The sequence below is a fragment of the Oncorhynchus gorbuscha genome, linkage group LG16 (genome assembly GCF_021184085.1).
Source record: "Oncorhynchus gorbuscha isolate QuinsamMale2020 ecotype Even-year linkage group LG16, OgorEven_v1.0, whole genome shotgun sequence".
NCBI classification, from domain to species: Eukaryota; Metazoa; Chordata; class Actinopteri; order Salmoniformes; family Salmonidae; genus Oncorhynchus; species Oncorhynchus gorbuscha.
Genome location: NC_060188.1, coordinates 12316899 through 12332205, shown reverse-complemented (window position 1 = coordinate 12332205; position 15307 = coordinate 12316899). Strand labels below are relative to the sequence as shown.

At 42.0% G+C, this 15307-nt stretch overlaps 2 protein-coding genes across 2 annotated transcripts; both read left to right on the top strand.

The window, feature by feature from the left end:
• Positions 1 to 308: 308 nt before the first annotated feature.
• LOC123999624 (solute carrier family 35 member B1-like) lies at positions 309 to 6154 on the top strand. Its single transcript, XM_046305560.1, is given in 10 exon segments — positions 309 to 1141; positions 1671 to 1774; positions 1932 to 2062; positions 2152 to 2182; positions 3072 to 3229; positions 3368 to 3423; positions 3425 to 3492; positions 4086 to 4192; positions 4522 to 4675; positions 5016 to 6154. Coding segments are annotated over 10 exon segments (984 nt in total). The 5' UTR covers positions 309 to 1019; the 3' UTR covers positions 5069 to 6154.
• Positions 6155 to 9267: 3113 nt separating this feature from the next.
• Positions 9268 to 14100, top strand: LOC124000651 (cytochrome c oxidase subunit NDUFA4-like). Its single transcript, XM_046307198.1, has 4 exons — positions 9268 to 9426; positions 13088 to 13173; positions 13353 to 13413; positions 13832 to 14100. Exons 1-4 carry the CDS (start codon positions 9385 to 9387, stop codon positions 13886 to 13888), a joined length of 246 nt encoding a protein of 81 aa, XP_046163154.1. The 5' UTR covers positions 9268 to 9384; the 3' UTR covers positions 13889 to 14100.
• Positions 14101 to 15307: the final 1207 nt, after the last annotated feature.

Here is a 15307-nt window from a genome sequence, read left to right as displayed (position 1 = left end):
TGGACATTAAACCAATTGTGAATGGGTTCAGTCATGATTATTGAACAATGCTGAAATGTGGTGGTGCATTTCAATGTTGTCAAATTTGTCTTCGACACGTGTAGCCGTGTCTCTGGAGTAGAAGCCCCGCCCATTCTCTAGTCCGTCTGTTTCAGTGGCAGAATCTTGTGGTTTATTGCCTTATTTGGACCAATAGAATCCATCCACATCCCTGTACGAAAATAGACACGCGACAAGTTCGAGAAAGCCCCGTAAATGTTTTCAATAGTCGTCTGTGTAGACTGCCATTTAAATGAACAATAAATCAAAGAGTATAGATCACATGTATATTACAGCTGAATCTTTTGATACATCGACAAAAATAAGAACATTTTCGATATACCTTGTATGCTGTATATAAGTTGATTCAAATGAGAAAACAAATCACATGGTTCATGCATAGTTACAGAATTGTAGCATCTGCGTTCTGCCAGCACTGTTTTATATGAATGGTATAGTAGCTACAAACTCAAACATATCCGTTGAGGGCTCCTAATGAACCACAGGTCTTTGAGCCAGCTTGTTCTCTGACGTATTCAATGAAAACAACTACACTCCGGTTTCCACCGGGACAATTGTCTGAATGGGATGCCTTTGACATAACCTGGATCGGGACAGGGGTAACGTTTGCTTGTACGAGAGACCTGCAATTAAGGACATATATTCCGGATTCAACACTATACTGCGACAGCTGGATTGACAACAATGATGGATTTTGCTAATTGCTAACAACCAACCCACCAATCTAACGTTGGCTAACTAACGTTAGCTAGCTAACAGGGAGATTTAGCTCAATCTTTGAAGAGGAACCACGGACTGATCTATAGTCACATTAGCAACTGTCTGCCCAGTTAGGGTAACGTTACAGCGTCACCATTTCCGGGCTTGTGATATCTGGGATTGTGGAGCGGGACGTTGCTTTGAGGGGTACGGGGATCGGATCTGTATCGGTTTCCATACCCGGACAGCTGGAGGACAGCATGGCTGCAGGAAAGGGAGCGGGGAAGCCCTCGCTACTGCAGAACGAGCGTATACGATTCATTGTCTGTTTCCTTGGAGTCTTCGTTTGTTATTTTTACTATGGTATATTACAAGAGACAATGTAAGTAGTTTCCTGGTCTGACATCCGAGCGACATCATTGATTTCTAAACATAGGCTCTTGATGAACATTGCTTTTATTGGCTGTTTCTTTGTGCACATATGTTATTTGATGATGCTGTATGCAACAAGTTCATGTCATTATTGAATGTAGGCGAGCCAACTCTACAGAGCTGAAACTGTTCAAAAAACTATATCCCTATGGTATTAGCTTGCTACATACTGTAGATATGTCTTGAATGATATGTCACTCAAGGGTGAGGAATCTCATCTTGTTTCCAGTGATGATTTGTATCTGTAGTCAACCAGAGCAGACTAAGAGTACCTCACACTGCCCTCTCATTCTCTTTTTCTAGCCTACAGATACTCCACAGTTTAATTAACAAATAATTCCCTTGCTGAATATCAAGGCCTGTGTGTTGTTGTGTGTCACACCTGTCTTATATGTGTAATAAGAAGTGGATTAACTCTTGATTAACATGAGTGGTTGCACTGATAAAGTGTCATAATGCTGTTTGTCTGATTTACCCAGTACCCGAGGACAGTATGGTGAGGGGGAGAAGAAGGAGAAGTTTGTTTATGCCACAACGCTGGTATTCATCCAATGCATCATCAATGCTGGGTTTGCCAAGATCTGTGAGTAAACCACACATAGTCATCAATCGTGGCCTTTCACCTTCTGCCCAACACAGTTATCTCCAACATATCTTGCCCCCCGTGGGTGTTTCAATGGTCTGTTGGTATTGAATCTCCATGTATTATAGATGTCTCTTCTCTACCTGCTCCCCATTAGTGATTCAGTTTTTTGAGGGTTCCAGACCAGACCACACCAAGAGCTGGCTCTATGGAGTGTGTTCCCTGTCTTATCTTGGAGCCATGGTATCCAGCAACTCTGCCCTACAGTATGTCAACTACCCCACACAGGTCAGTCTTATCCCTCGCTGTCATCATCATAATTTGTTGTGATATTTTATTATTTTAAAATCTAAACAACCTCTCTATTGTTGTCACAGGTGTTGGGGAAGTCTTGTAAGCCCATCCCAGGTAGGTGTAATAATTATATTATTGCTCATCCTGACCCCACTCTCAACACCTGAATATGTAATTAACAAGTCATATGCAGCCTTTGACTTGGTGACCAGTGCAGGTTTGAGGGGTTAGTTTGCCTTATTTTATTGCATGGCCTCTTACTGCAGCAGTGTGTCATGTTTCAGTGTCAGCCAGACTCCCTTATCTGCATTTCCAGTGCCATTTTTAAAGCTGCAATATGTAACTTTTTGGGCGACTGAACCAAATTCACATTGAAATATGAGTTATAGATTTGTCATTCTCATTGCAAGCCAGTCTAAGAAGCGGTGTATCTGTTCTATGTGCACTATTTATATCCTTCCCTTTTTAAGTTTTGTTTTTGCATCTTTTACTTTCGGTTTTGTATGGTACAATGATTATTTACACTATACATGGCTTGTTTTGTCACGTACACTGACATTTGACAAACTATTAGAATTTTAGCAACCAGGAAATATCTGTGTGATTTCTGCATATTGCACCTTTTTTAAACTACACATCCCATCAGCCCTTCCAAACTCAGTGTCCCTGTTTAATGAACATGCATTCTATTTGCATGCACCTGCTGTGAGTCTCTGTCTCCCCATGTATACTGCTATGACTGCAAGTGTCATGCTAACAAAAAGTACATTAGTCTTGTCCCACCCAGTATTTTTCAATATGTAAACACTGTCTAGGGTTATTGTGTTCTATAGTAATACACTGACCAGTCTTATCCCTTGAGCACGTGCAGCCCATTAATCTACATAGCCATGGTTTTTACCCCCTGGCTGACTTGTCTTTCTATGTGCACATCAACCCAATAGACCAGTGATGGCTGCTGCTGATAACTGCCCCTCACATCCCTTTGCCTTTGGTTCCACAGTGATGATTCTGGGTGTATTTGTACTGAGGAAGAAATACCCACTGGCCAAGTACCTGTGTGTGCTGTTGATCGTCAGCGGGGTGGCCCTGTTCCTCTATAAACCCAACAAGAGTGTCACTTCCACAGAATCTGCTTTCGGCTTCGGGGAGATCCTGTTGGTGAGTGTAACTGTCCTCATCTGCCTGGGGTATTATCTCTGTGACCTCGTCTGTGTTTCTCTCTGCCTATATGTGTATTTGTTGTCTGTGCCTCTGTGGGTTTGTAAATGTGACCTTCTCTCTCCCTGTATATCCTAGCTGCTATCTCTGACCATGGACGGTTTGACTGGTGTGGCCCAGGACCACATGAGGAATCTCCCAGACTAGTGCCAACCACATGATGCTCAACATCAACATGTGGTCCACCCTGGTGCTGGGACTAGGTGAGACACCTGTTGTCCCTCACTAGTGTGAAAATATACACTTTGTCGGATCTCTCTGCTTTGTTTCTTCTATATCTCTATCTCTGCCAACTCCCCGTCTCTACTAAATACACCATTATTTATTCAATAAAATATCTTCATCTCAGATCTTCCTTCTCAGTCTAAGTGTCCCAATCTCATGCTTTTCTACAGCTTACTTTTATCAGAAACCCTTTGTTTGGTTTTGGCCAAAGCAGTCCCCACTTCCCTGGTTCTATTCAACCCAATCAAACTGCTGTTACTGCTCTGTACCAGTAGGGGGAGCCCTTAATCCACTGTTTGATTTTGATTTTGGAACAGGCATTTTCACCATAAAGTCATGGAACCAAATCTCAGCATGGGTTTGATTCCAAAACAATTAAAGTAATTCATTGGCTTCTCCCCACATTTGTAGCAGAAGAAAAGGCTAACCAATCTTATAACTTGAGATTAAAAAATAAGAATCAAGCAGCCTAGTTAAATAAAAAAGCAATTATTACATGCAGGAAAAAATAAATAAATTTATGCTGAATTGTGTCACTTTCAGTAAATTATCCCATGTGTTTTTCTTTCAGGGGTGTTGTGGACAGGTGAGGTATGGGACTTCCTGAGCTTCACAGACCGTCACCCCAGCATCTTCTGGAACATCCTTTTATTTGGAATAACTAGTGCTTTAGGCCAGGTGGGTCTCACATGGGTGTGACTGTGTGTGTGTGTGTGTGTGTGTGTGTGTGTGTGTGTGTGTGTGTGTGTGTGTGTGTGTGTGTGTGTGTGTGTGTGTGTGTGTGTGTGTGTGTGTGTGTGTGTGTGTGTGTGTGTGTGTGTGTTAAAAGGAAAACATTTCCATGTCTGCAAATCACATTCTACATTTTAATTGGTTCACATGTGTGTGATTCTTATGGATAAGTGCCAGTATCTAGTTTACAGTGGTCTTTCGCTATTTTGCTCTCATTCTCATTGCAGACTGTCTTTTATAGTAACAGTCATTCACTCTTCCTCTTCCTCTCTTAGACCTTCATCTTCATGACTGTGGTGTACTTCGGCCCTCTCACCTGCTCCATCGTCACTACCACACGGAAGTTCTTTACCATCCTGGGCTCTGTCCTTCTATTCGGCAACGTCCTCAACACCATGCAGTGGGTCGGAACTGTCCTGGTGTTCCTTGGTGAGTAACAACATTAACTTGTTAACTCTTAATATCTCTCTGATGTTGTGACTATGTCTCTGTTTCAATCTCTCTCTCTCTCTCTCTCTCTCTCTCTCTCTCTCTCTCTCTCTCTCTCTCTCTCTCTCTCTCTCGCCATCTCCCTCCACCATGTGCTCATGTGTCTGTAGTAACTTTAAGCTTCACCTCATAGTTGAAATGCTGAGCTGCTCTTCAGCTGTTTATGGAGATGTTCCATTAGAGCTCATAGGCCTCAACTAGTAGTGAAGTCTCTTTTTGGTTGATGAGATGACTAGACACCTCTACTGTCTTAATTGTATCATGTGCTTTTTCATTTAAGGTCTCGGGTTTGATGCCAAATTTGGCAAGACACCAAAGAAGACCACACACTAAGGAACCTGGAATATGTCATGGCAAAACTGACAAACTGAAAGTCCAGTGGACAGAAATCCATCTCTCTCTGATTTTCTTACCACATCCTGCCTAGGCAGTACACCTACAAATACTTAGTCATTGTTAGTTACCATATTATATATATTTTTTTTAACATAATCATGAAAGAAGCCCCTATGTTTTCAAACGTTCCCATTCTCCTGAACCTACTAAGACAGACAAGCATCATCTACTTAGACCGCAAGACCACATCCACATGAAGAGTAAATGGGGCAGAATGAGATGGGTGGGCTGAGGAAAGATGACAACATGCACGTCAAATCCCTTGTGGTTGTTGAGGCTGCTTCTCCCTTTGGACTACATCTGAACCACACAGGCCTATGAATCTCAGCTCTGAGATTTACCATCACCAAGGAATGCCTGGTTTTCACTGGGATTTGTAACCGTAGTAAAGATATTGGTTACAGAAAAACACCCTAATAAACGAGTCGATTGTCTTGTCAGTTAGAAGTTTTCCAAGTAAAACTCTATTATCAGATCAAAAGTTGGTGAGACCTGCACAAGATTCTGAATGTTGACATGCTGTAGATGAGGAGTTTTAACACTTCCACGTAGTTGACTCAGGATGTTTAGTCTTCATTTCCATTATTATCTTGGCAGACAACTAGACTCTCTGTATTATGGAAATAATAAACATAAAATACTGTAAATGAGCCAATTTGTTTGATACTCATGGCCAATCTGACAGATAAATCTTGTTGCTTTTTAAAAATAAAAGTAGGATATGCCTTGAATACATAGTAAAAGGGAAACCATAATATGGGATCAGCATAGTTATATGTTTAATAAATTGCTATTATTGAACGTTTTGGCCAAACTGGATGAAAATCTGCCAACGTACAATTCTTTTCCAGAGAATTAAAACCGGATGAAATTAAACAGAGGAGACATGATACATGATTTGGCTTAAATCTGTGTTTTGATATGACAATTAAACATGTTTTCCATTGTTCTAGGATTGGAACACCAGGCTGACAATGACCTTGTTCTTTCTCAAAATGATAAATGTATCATGTAAGCATGTCATGGAAGTGCATTTGTAACAGTTTTCTTCCTTTGAAGGAGAGGAGGACCAAAATGCAGCGTGGTTAGAGTTCAACATGTTTAATAAAGACCATACATGAGAACACTACAAAATACAAAACAACAAATGTGAAAAACAAAACAGTCCTATCTGGTACAAAGACAGAAGACAACCACCCACAAAATACCCAAAGAACATGGCTGCCTAAATATGGTTCCCAATCAGAGACAATGATAAACACCTGCCTCTAATTGAGAACCAGTCTAGGCAACCATAGACTTACATAAACACCTAGACCAGACAAAACACATAAATCCCCATGTCACACCCTGACCTAACCAAAATAATAAAGATAACTAAGGCCAGGGCGTGACAGCATTTGTTTTACTTAATATTGAAAGACTTTTGGAAGGTTTGTTTGTTGTAGTCTATCAAATTATGTCTACTTCACTGGTTGGAACTTTCCCACACAGCATCATAGACCGGCTGTGCAGAAACTCTTATGAGTGGTTAACGACCAATTTTCAGTGAAAATACAATTCAGAGGAAACTAACGTTGGTAGATGTTGGCGAGGCAATCTGATTATCAGGGTGAGCTGCAGGACACTGGCAGAGCACACAGAAAACTAAATTGTCCAGCTCACTGTTTGGGCAAGCTATCCCGAGGTCCTGCTGATAGTGACAATGAATTACAACACATGTAGTGTGAGGATGCTGTTCTCTGATGTAGTAGTTGAACAGTACTATACTGTTTTAAAGCCTCTTTCGTTCAACACCAGAGGACCTGATGGTGCAGTGGTTTGGACGCAGGTTTGAGTCCCGGTCGGCTACCCCCAAAAATGGCTGTGTTATCAGAAGTGGGATGATGTCGTTGTGCGCTTCCAAGGGGATAGTGTTGCATCCCACCTAGTTAAGAGCTTCCGACAGCTAGGCATAGTGGCTCAGGTATTGGATGAACAGATGAAGGGTTAATTTGAGTGAAGCCTGGTCTACCCCTGAAGACACTGGAGTATCATTACTGAAAGTTCTGTAGGTGTGTGAGACAGAGTCAAGTGAAAGTAATCTTCCATCCCTCTACAAATATTCTCCCATGAATGCTTCTGTTGTATGACTGGTGGGATTCATTTTCAAACCTACTGAGGCCTTGTTCAAATACTTTGAAAAAGCATCCTTCCTTATTCCCTTCCTTGAAGTAGGCTAATCAGTGATTGAATATAAACAGATATAATTGGACTGGTAAAAGCTTTATTTACTGTCAGATGACAAACATATTATATGTGGTGGGATGAACTAAACCATCTCTGCCTACTGGTTGAAAATTAAGACTGCAGTGTCAAATGTATTTTGTTAAGAAGGAGAGGAATGGAGACTTTGATCAAGGGAGAAGGAAAGTGAGTCCCATGAGAGGATAAAAACGAAGAAGGCTGGTAGCAAGTGCAAACAGAGTGAGCCGTACACCGGATCCAGTTCTGGAGGCGAAATGGAAGTGCATGAGAGCGAATTACCAGAGGTGGCCCAGTCTTTGGTATCAGGTTTGGTGAGGTTCTTGGAGCCTGAGCATTGTACCGATGGTCAGGATAAATATGAGTCTGTTACAGTAAGAGTGACATTTTTGGAGAAAGTAGGCCCCTGCTTTTTGGCTGATCCATATGTGGTTTCAGGGTGGGTGATAACGGAGTTGGGTGCTGTGGAGTCGGTGTAGATAACCCGAAGTGGTCTTGTGATAATTATTTGTATTTCTGTCAGTCAGAGTGGAGCGGAAGCTTCGCGCCACATGAATGGGGACAAGAGAGATGACTTGTTTCTTTCTCAAGAACATGGTGCCATTGAAAGGAGTGATTACTGGGGTAGCGGTAAATGTGAATGTGGACCAGCTGAAGGGGAAGATACCCAGTGTTTGTGATGCTTGTCGTTTGGTGCGACACAGACAGGGTGGCGTGAGTGGAGGAACAGAGGAGTCATTAGCTGTTCTTTTGAGTTTTGATGTTGAGTCTTTGCCTGACAAAGTGATGTTAGGATATTTCAGTAATCCCGTACAAGCTTTTGTGCTTAATCCATTAGGTTGTTACAGGTGTCAAGTTTATGGGCACGTGGCAGCAGTGTGTAGGAGGTAGGTTCCTAGGTGTGAGAAGTGTGCAGAAGGGCATGAGTCAAAGAAATGTGTAGTATTGGGGAAAGAAGCGCTATGTGTTATTAATTGTAGGGATGCCAGAAGTGTCTGTTGCGAAAGAGGCAGGTTGAGGTTACCAGGATTAGAGAAGTGCAGAGGGTGTCGTATGCTGAGGCAGTGAAGAAAGTAGAGGAAGATGGTTCAAGGAGGAGGGATCCTGAGAGGATCCCTGTGAGTTGTAGATTTGTGCCAGCACAGAAGGATAGGCCTATGAGTGACATATGCTTCAGTAAGATTGGCTTCTTAACGTTTATAGCAATGGTTATCAACCAGAGGGATGGAATGTAAGTCCCAGAAAATTGAGGTTCTGGTGGCAGCTGCAAATAAATATTTGGGTGTACAAGATTTTACTTCAGAAGGGTGTGTTGAGTGGTGGTGTCCAGATAGGGTTTTAAATATTGGAATTGGGTGGTGGGTTTATAATGGTTAGATGACAGTTTTTTATTTATATTATTGTATTTAATTTTGGTCCGTAAAGCATAAGGGATTTAGACCCGAGTGTAGTTAGTGGCAGTAACGCAACATATATTGGCTGGATGCCAACCGCCGTTAAACCACACCAAAGAAGAAAAAGAACGAGTTGAGGACTCAAGGGCGTGAGGAATCTCCACAGATAGAACAATGAGACAGATATTTCGCCGGATGTATAAATGTGAAGCATCCGGTTGGTGTTTCCACTCACCACCAGATATGGTGACGAGAGGAAGCAAATTTTCTCATCGCTGAAACATTTTATCTCCATACAGGTTTCTGTTTCCAAAACTAGAATCTGTAGACTTTACCCTTTGCCAAATAAAAATAAAATGCATTGTTTATAGAAGAAGTGCAAGGGCGAATGGATCTCACTGGCTCGTGATTTGCTCCCACCTCCTTGCTTGTTCGACCCATTATGATTCGTTCATCTGCTCCTATTGGAAACGACAGACTGTGGTCTATCTTGGGTCCGTTATAAAAAGCATTGATGTCTCTGAAAAGTATCTGAAAATACGCTCAGTTACTGCCTGGCAAGGCCTACGTTAATCCGGTTATTTCTGTACAAATTGGGAGAAGTAAACCCTCGCAATGCTGAGCACAGTTAGCCGGCAACTTAAAAGCCACCCAGCAGTAAGTACATGTGAAATCGGGAAGTTTGCTAAATCGTATAGATTCTTTTTTTTGGGGGGTTGCGTCGTTCTAACGTTAACTTCGAAGCTAACCTCGATTTTTACTACGTTACTCGTTTCACCCAAATGTCGCATTTTGTCATGTATTGTTGAGTGATTGGAAAATGACAAGTTCGAATATAACGATATGGTGTTTGCTGCATTGATCGTTGATTGACAAGTGATGGCATTTACCACAGACCGAAACGGCCCTGTGTGCTAACTTGTTAGCTACTGTAGCCAGTTGGCCCCAGTGTGGGTTATGTACTTGAAAGGGCAAGGACTCAAACATGATTGAATGTATAGTTACTATTATTAACATTTCAAGTGGGAGGGCGCGAGCGTGTCTAGCTAACGTTAGATGGTTAGTTGCTGGAATTGCGACCTGGCAAAAAAAGGCCTCAACTCGGTCAAGGACGAGGCGGTTAACCGAGGGCATAACGTTACTATGTCAGAGTCACGACCCGGTGTAGTGGCCCTTTATTGAAAAAGGTTAACTAGTTATTGTCTTGTTTTGCACACTTTGTACAAAATAATAAAATGCAGTACTACAGGATATTTCTTAACGTAGCTCTTTATTAGCTAGCTATAACTGGAATGTTCACGTATCGCCAACCAGGATCAAACTGCCCATGACCTAACCATTTGGGTGGTCTTAACCAATCATAGCACAGTATGATATGGCGGTAAAATGCATCCAATTACAATTCAGTATGTTTACACATATGAATATTACAGCTTGAATGCACTTTTTTTAAAATCAAGTTTTATTTGGTTGAAATCGGATAACTGTAGTCTCGGGACTTTGGCGAAAGCAATCCAGTTGATTTAAATATTTTTAGACGACCCTCGGTCCTGCCATTACGCTCCTGACGTTGCAGGTAATAGGCTACACCAGGGTTCGGGAGTCTTTTTCATGTGGAGTGCCAATTTACAATTGATCTAACCAGTCATGTTTTTCATGCACATTTTCGTGGAACAGTTTAATTTCCATTACAATAACGTATTTGTTTAGTATTGCCAACTCGGTAAAAATAATCAACATAAAGCCAACAAATTACATTGCAAGTAAAAAATATATCCTGATAAATATCATGTGAATCACATTTGCTATGCATGGAGTTTTGTTCATTTCATGTTCTTCAATAGCTTTAATCTCTCTACTCTGTCTGCAACTTGAAACATCGTTTTAACTGGGTCTGGCCCACAGTTTGAACTGGCAACTATATCAACTCTTCTAGGTCCTCCAGAGTTTAATGAGCCACTGGATCAGAGCATTACTTTTTGGTTTCCCGCCGAAGCTCGGTGGTTATCGAAAGTGAGCAAGCTGGAAAGATTTTTGAATACAGTTCGGAACTAACTATTGTCATTCTCAATGGATGTTAAGTTAAGACTGTTGACTTGCTGTTTGAGGAAGAAAAAAAGACTGAAGCTCCACAGCTCATTAGTGGTGGTGCGTTAAGACCATCAGAAATGGCATTGGATGTCCCCAAATGGGTACATTCATACATTTGCGTGAAGGCCAGGTAGCCTGGATTTACTTCTGTGTAATCAGGTGTGCGTCCTTACTCAACATTGACAGGAGCACTCCAAACAAAATACAATGAATAAATTGACAACTTGTAAATGGAATGAAATAAGTGTAGCATAAATTGAACTCTGCAAACGTGTCCGCTCCGACAATGAGAATGGTAAAAGACTAATAATATATTTTATTACCTAAATTACCGTAACCAAAGGAAGAAAGATGAGAAATGATTGGAATTAATGTCAAATGTACCACTGGTCATAAATGTCCCCTTTTCAGGACCATGTCTTTCAAAGATAATTAGTAAAAATCCAAATAAATTCACAGATCTTCATTGTAAAGGGGTTGATTAGTTTCCCATGCTTGTTCAATGAACCACCAACAACAATTAATGAACATGCACCTGTGGAATGGTCATTAAGACAATAACAGCTTACAGACTGTAGGAAATTAAGGTCACAGTTATGAAAACCTAGGACACTAAAGAGGCCTTTCTACTGACTGGAAAAACACCAAAAGAAAGATGTCCAGGGTCCCTGCTCATCTGAGTGAATGTGCCATAGGCACACTGCGAGGAGGCATGAGGACTGTAGATGTGGCCAGGGCAATAAATTGCCATGTCCGTACTGTGAGATGCCTAAGACAGCGCTGCATGGAGACAGGACGGACAGTTGATCGTCACGGTGGCAGACCACGTGTAACAACACCTGCACAGGATCTGTACATCCGAACATCACATCTGTGGGACAGGTACAGGATGGCAACAACAACTGCCCGAGTTACACCAAGAACACACAATCCCTCCATCAATGCTCAGACTGTCTACAATAGGCTGAGAGGGGCTGGACTGAGGGCTTGTAGGCCTGTTGCAAGGCAAGTCCTCACCAGACATCACCTGCAACAACGTCGCCTATGGGCACAAACCCACTGGACCAAACAGGACTGGAAAAAAGTCTCAAAGTGCTCTTCACTGACGATTCGCGGTTTTGTCTCACCAGGGGTGATGGTTGGAATCGCGTTTATTGTCGAAGGAATGAGGGTTACACCGAGGCCTGTACTCTGGAGCGGGATCGATTTTCAAGGTGGAGGGTCCGTTATGGTCTGGGCCGGTGTGTCAGAGCATCATCAGACTGAGCTTGTTGTCATTGCAGGCAATCTCAACGCTGTGCATTACAGGGAAGACATCCTCCTCCCTCATGTGGTACCCTTCCTGCAGGCTCATCCTGACATGACCCTCCAGCATGACAATGCCATACTGCTCATTCTGTGTGTGATTTCCTGCATGACAGGAATGTCAGTGTTCTGCCAGGGCCAGCGAAGAGCTCTGATCTCAATTCCATTGATCATGACTGGGACCTGTTGGATCGGAGGGTGAGGGCTATGGCCGTTTCCCCCAGAAATGTCCAGGAACTTGCATGTGTCTTGGTGGAAGAGTGGGGTAACATCTCACAGCAAGAACTGGCAAATCTGGTGCAGTACATGAGGACTGCAGCTGGTAGCTACACTAGATTCTGTTTCTATTCTCTTTCTGTTAGTCACATGTCTGTGGTACTTATTCAGTTTGTCTCAGTTGTTGGATCTTATGTTCATACAAATATTTACACATGTTAAGTTTGCTTAAAATAAATGCAGTTGACAGTGAGAGGACTTTCTTTTTTTTGATGAGTTTATATGTAATTGTGACTTGAAAGACTCAAAGGGCAAACTAATTCACACAATGAAGTTATGAAACAATGAATGCATATTAACTGAATTGGCGGTGGAGAGCAGATTCTGGAGAGACACAAACCTTTAACATTTAAGCCACACTTACCTTCACTCAACATTTTTCATTATACTTAAGACACATTTTCTTCACACATACTGTAGGCCAAAGGAATACTCTCACAAACAGCTTCATGTCCAAAGCAGTAGCCATTTTGTGGATTAATCCACTGAGACGGGCACGAATCAGACAGGTGTCTACTGTGCCATTAAACATATCTATCGACCAAACAATCGACCAGTTGACTGAATGGGGTCAGCCATATTTCCCTTGATTGCCACCTTACCCTGTCCTCTATTGTTCCCCCTAACTATTTTCTATTCCCTCCAGCTGATCCCCCTTTTCATCTTCATCGGTGGTGGGACAGTTATGTCTGGAGCGTATCTCTTGCGCCTGGCAATGGGACCCCATGTCAGGTAAGGACCCTGCTAATAAGGCTCCAGTCCAAATGGAAACTGTCTGAAATGAGATCCACATAGTAACTGGATTGACCTTGAGTGTTTTAGTCATAAGTTAGACGCCGGTGGCAATTTCAATGTGCAGGACGGGTATATTGCTATTAGTTAAACTTTTAATTTCAATATGTATGTTGTAGTTGGAATCGCAATGGCAACCCTGAGCCATGGAACAAGACGGAACCCACACAGCAGCACAAGGTAGGTCACTCACTTACAGGATGATCCGTTATGTCTGGATTTATGTATCACCATGGTCAGTGCATTAAACTTGGTCTCTGCTGCACATGGCAGTGAGCAGAGGTTGTACAGCGCAGTGAGGGAACATGTTAATGTAGTGGCTTGAGCCAAAAATGTAATTGAGCTGTCGTCTGATTCCACTCATCCCATAGTTGAATTAATTATACAGTATAATCCTGTTAGTTTAGTAAGTAATCTGATCAACCAATCTAATTGTCAGTCACAACAACAAAGCAAGTTTGACACTGACTGAATAACATACCTGGGAATGATTTTGAAAGTAAAGGCAGGTTTTTGCTTAGAATAACTGTTATTCATCGATATTTGATCCCTGATGGTCTTAAACTCAAACTTTATTGTTCCTCTATTTCATTCATAGTTTTACTCAGTGAACATGGACTACAGCAAGCTGAAGAAAGAGGGTCCTGACTTCTAAACTCTTCTGCTGGACCAAAGGGAAAAAAATGAGGGAAAAAATGACTTATTCTGACACTGACTTCCCTTACACCTCTAACTTGAAACCAGTGGATGCAAAGAGGCTAAACTGCACAACTTCTGTCCCCTTTGACCTTTTAACAGTCTCTTTTTTTTCCCCTCATGGTTGTGCAGCAATAAAGTGAAGGAGTCTTTTCTCCTGTGTACAGAGAATTGTCTGTATTTCTTTAGTTGGTGTTCAAAGGGATACAGGTTTGACTTAACCCTAAAACATGATATTCTGGTACCAAGTTATAGGTTTGTTCTGGTTTGAAATCATGAAGTCAGTCATTTGTTAGCCCACACTAGCTTGACTCAATATTTTGCTCTTGGTTTTTGCCTCATGCCACCTTTTGTCGTCCTTGCCCTCCTTTTCCGCCTGGCGGCACTGTCTGCGTACGTGTATATCATAATACGCTTGACTACGGTCCAGTGTGTAATTTACAGTATGACTACATGCTTGGTCTTGAATATGCTCATCCACAAGTTATCAGAGGAGCCCTTGACATGCTCGTGCTGTGTGCCTTTGATAGATCTCCACATGGTCTGACCATCTGTTCAAGGCTGCACTGCACCATTATAGGCCATGTTGTCTGAAGGTCTGCAATCACTCACTGACTAAAACCAGGCAGGTGGGAGTAAAGGATAACAGACAAACTATGAAGGTTGGCCTTGTATTAGCAACCAATAAAGCAATGATAATGTTCCCGAGCGTATTAAACGGAGCAGATGAAACCGAGTTCTCAGGGAGACTGGTGCGGAGGTGTTTCTCCTAGAATGTCATGGCTCTGCCTGATGAGTTTGTGAATGTCATCGGGTCACACTGCGTCTCTCAGGCTGGGAAAACTCTGAAAAGGATGTGCAGCCAACAACACTGGAAATGTCAAGGATGGCTTCACATTGGACTAAAACTTCCCCCACCCTCTTCAAGGCTGGAACAGGCTTTGTCTCCAATACAATAATTATTTCAGTTAAGAGAACTTTCCTTCACACCCCTTTGATTACGCTGAAATATTCAGGTTGTAGAAAACTAATCTGTAGACTACTTTCTGTGCTTAATCAGAGACCACTGTAATTGGGGACATGATTATTTTTCTGACAGTGAAACCTCTGCTTAGTCATACAAAATATTGTCACAATATAAAATTGGATATATATTATTGGTCCTCTTATGTGGGGATGGCTCCCTAGAACTGGAAGAACAGTCAATAGTGAAAAAAGTTTGCATGACTTCTTCAAGGTTCCTAACCACTGGCCAGCATTGTTAACCTTTTTCACATGACCTCTTGGTCACCTCTGCCAGCAACACCAAAGACTAGCAACACACTGTCCATCCAGAATTGACTTTTTATTTAACAAGGCAAGTCAGTTAAGAACAAAT

Excerpts from the sequence above, each read along its gene's own strand:
- LOC124000651 (XM_046307198.1), top strand. The coding sequence starts at position 9,385 with ATGCTGAGCACAGTTAGCCGGCAACTTAAAAGCCACCCAGCA. Across the intron at positions 9,427-13,087 it reads AACTTAAAAGCCACCCAGCA|CTGATCCCCCTTTTCATCTT; the intron begins GTAAGTACATGT and ends TATTCCCTCCAG. Across the intron at positions 13,174-13,352 it reads GCAATGGGACCCCATGTCAG|TTGGAATCGCAATGGCAACC; the intron begins GTAAGGACCCTG and ends TGTATGTTGTAG.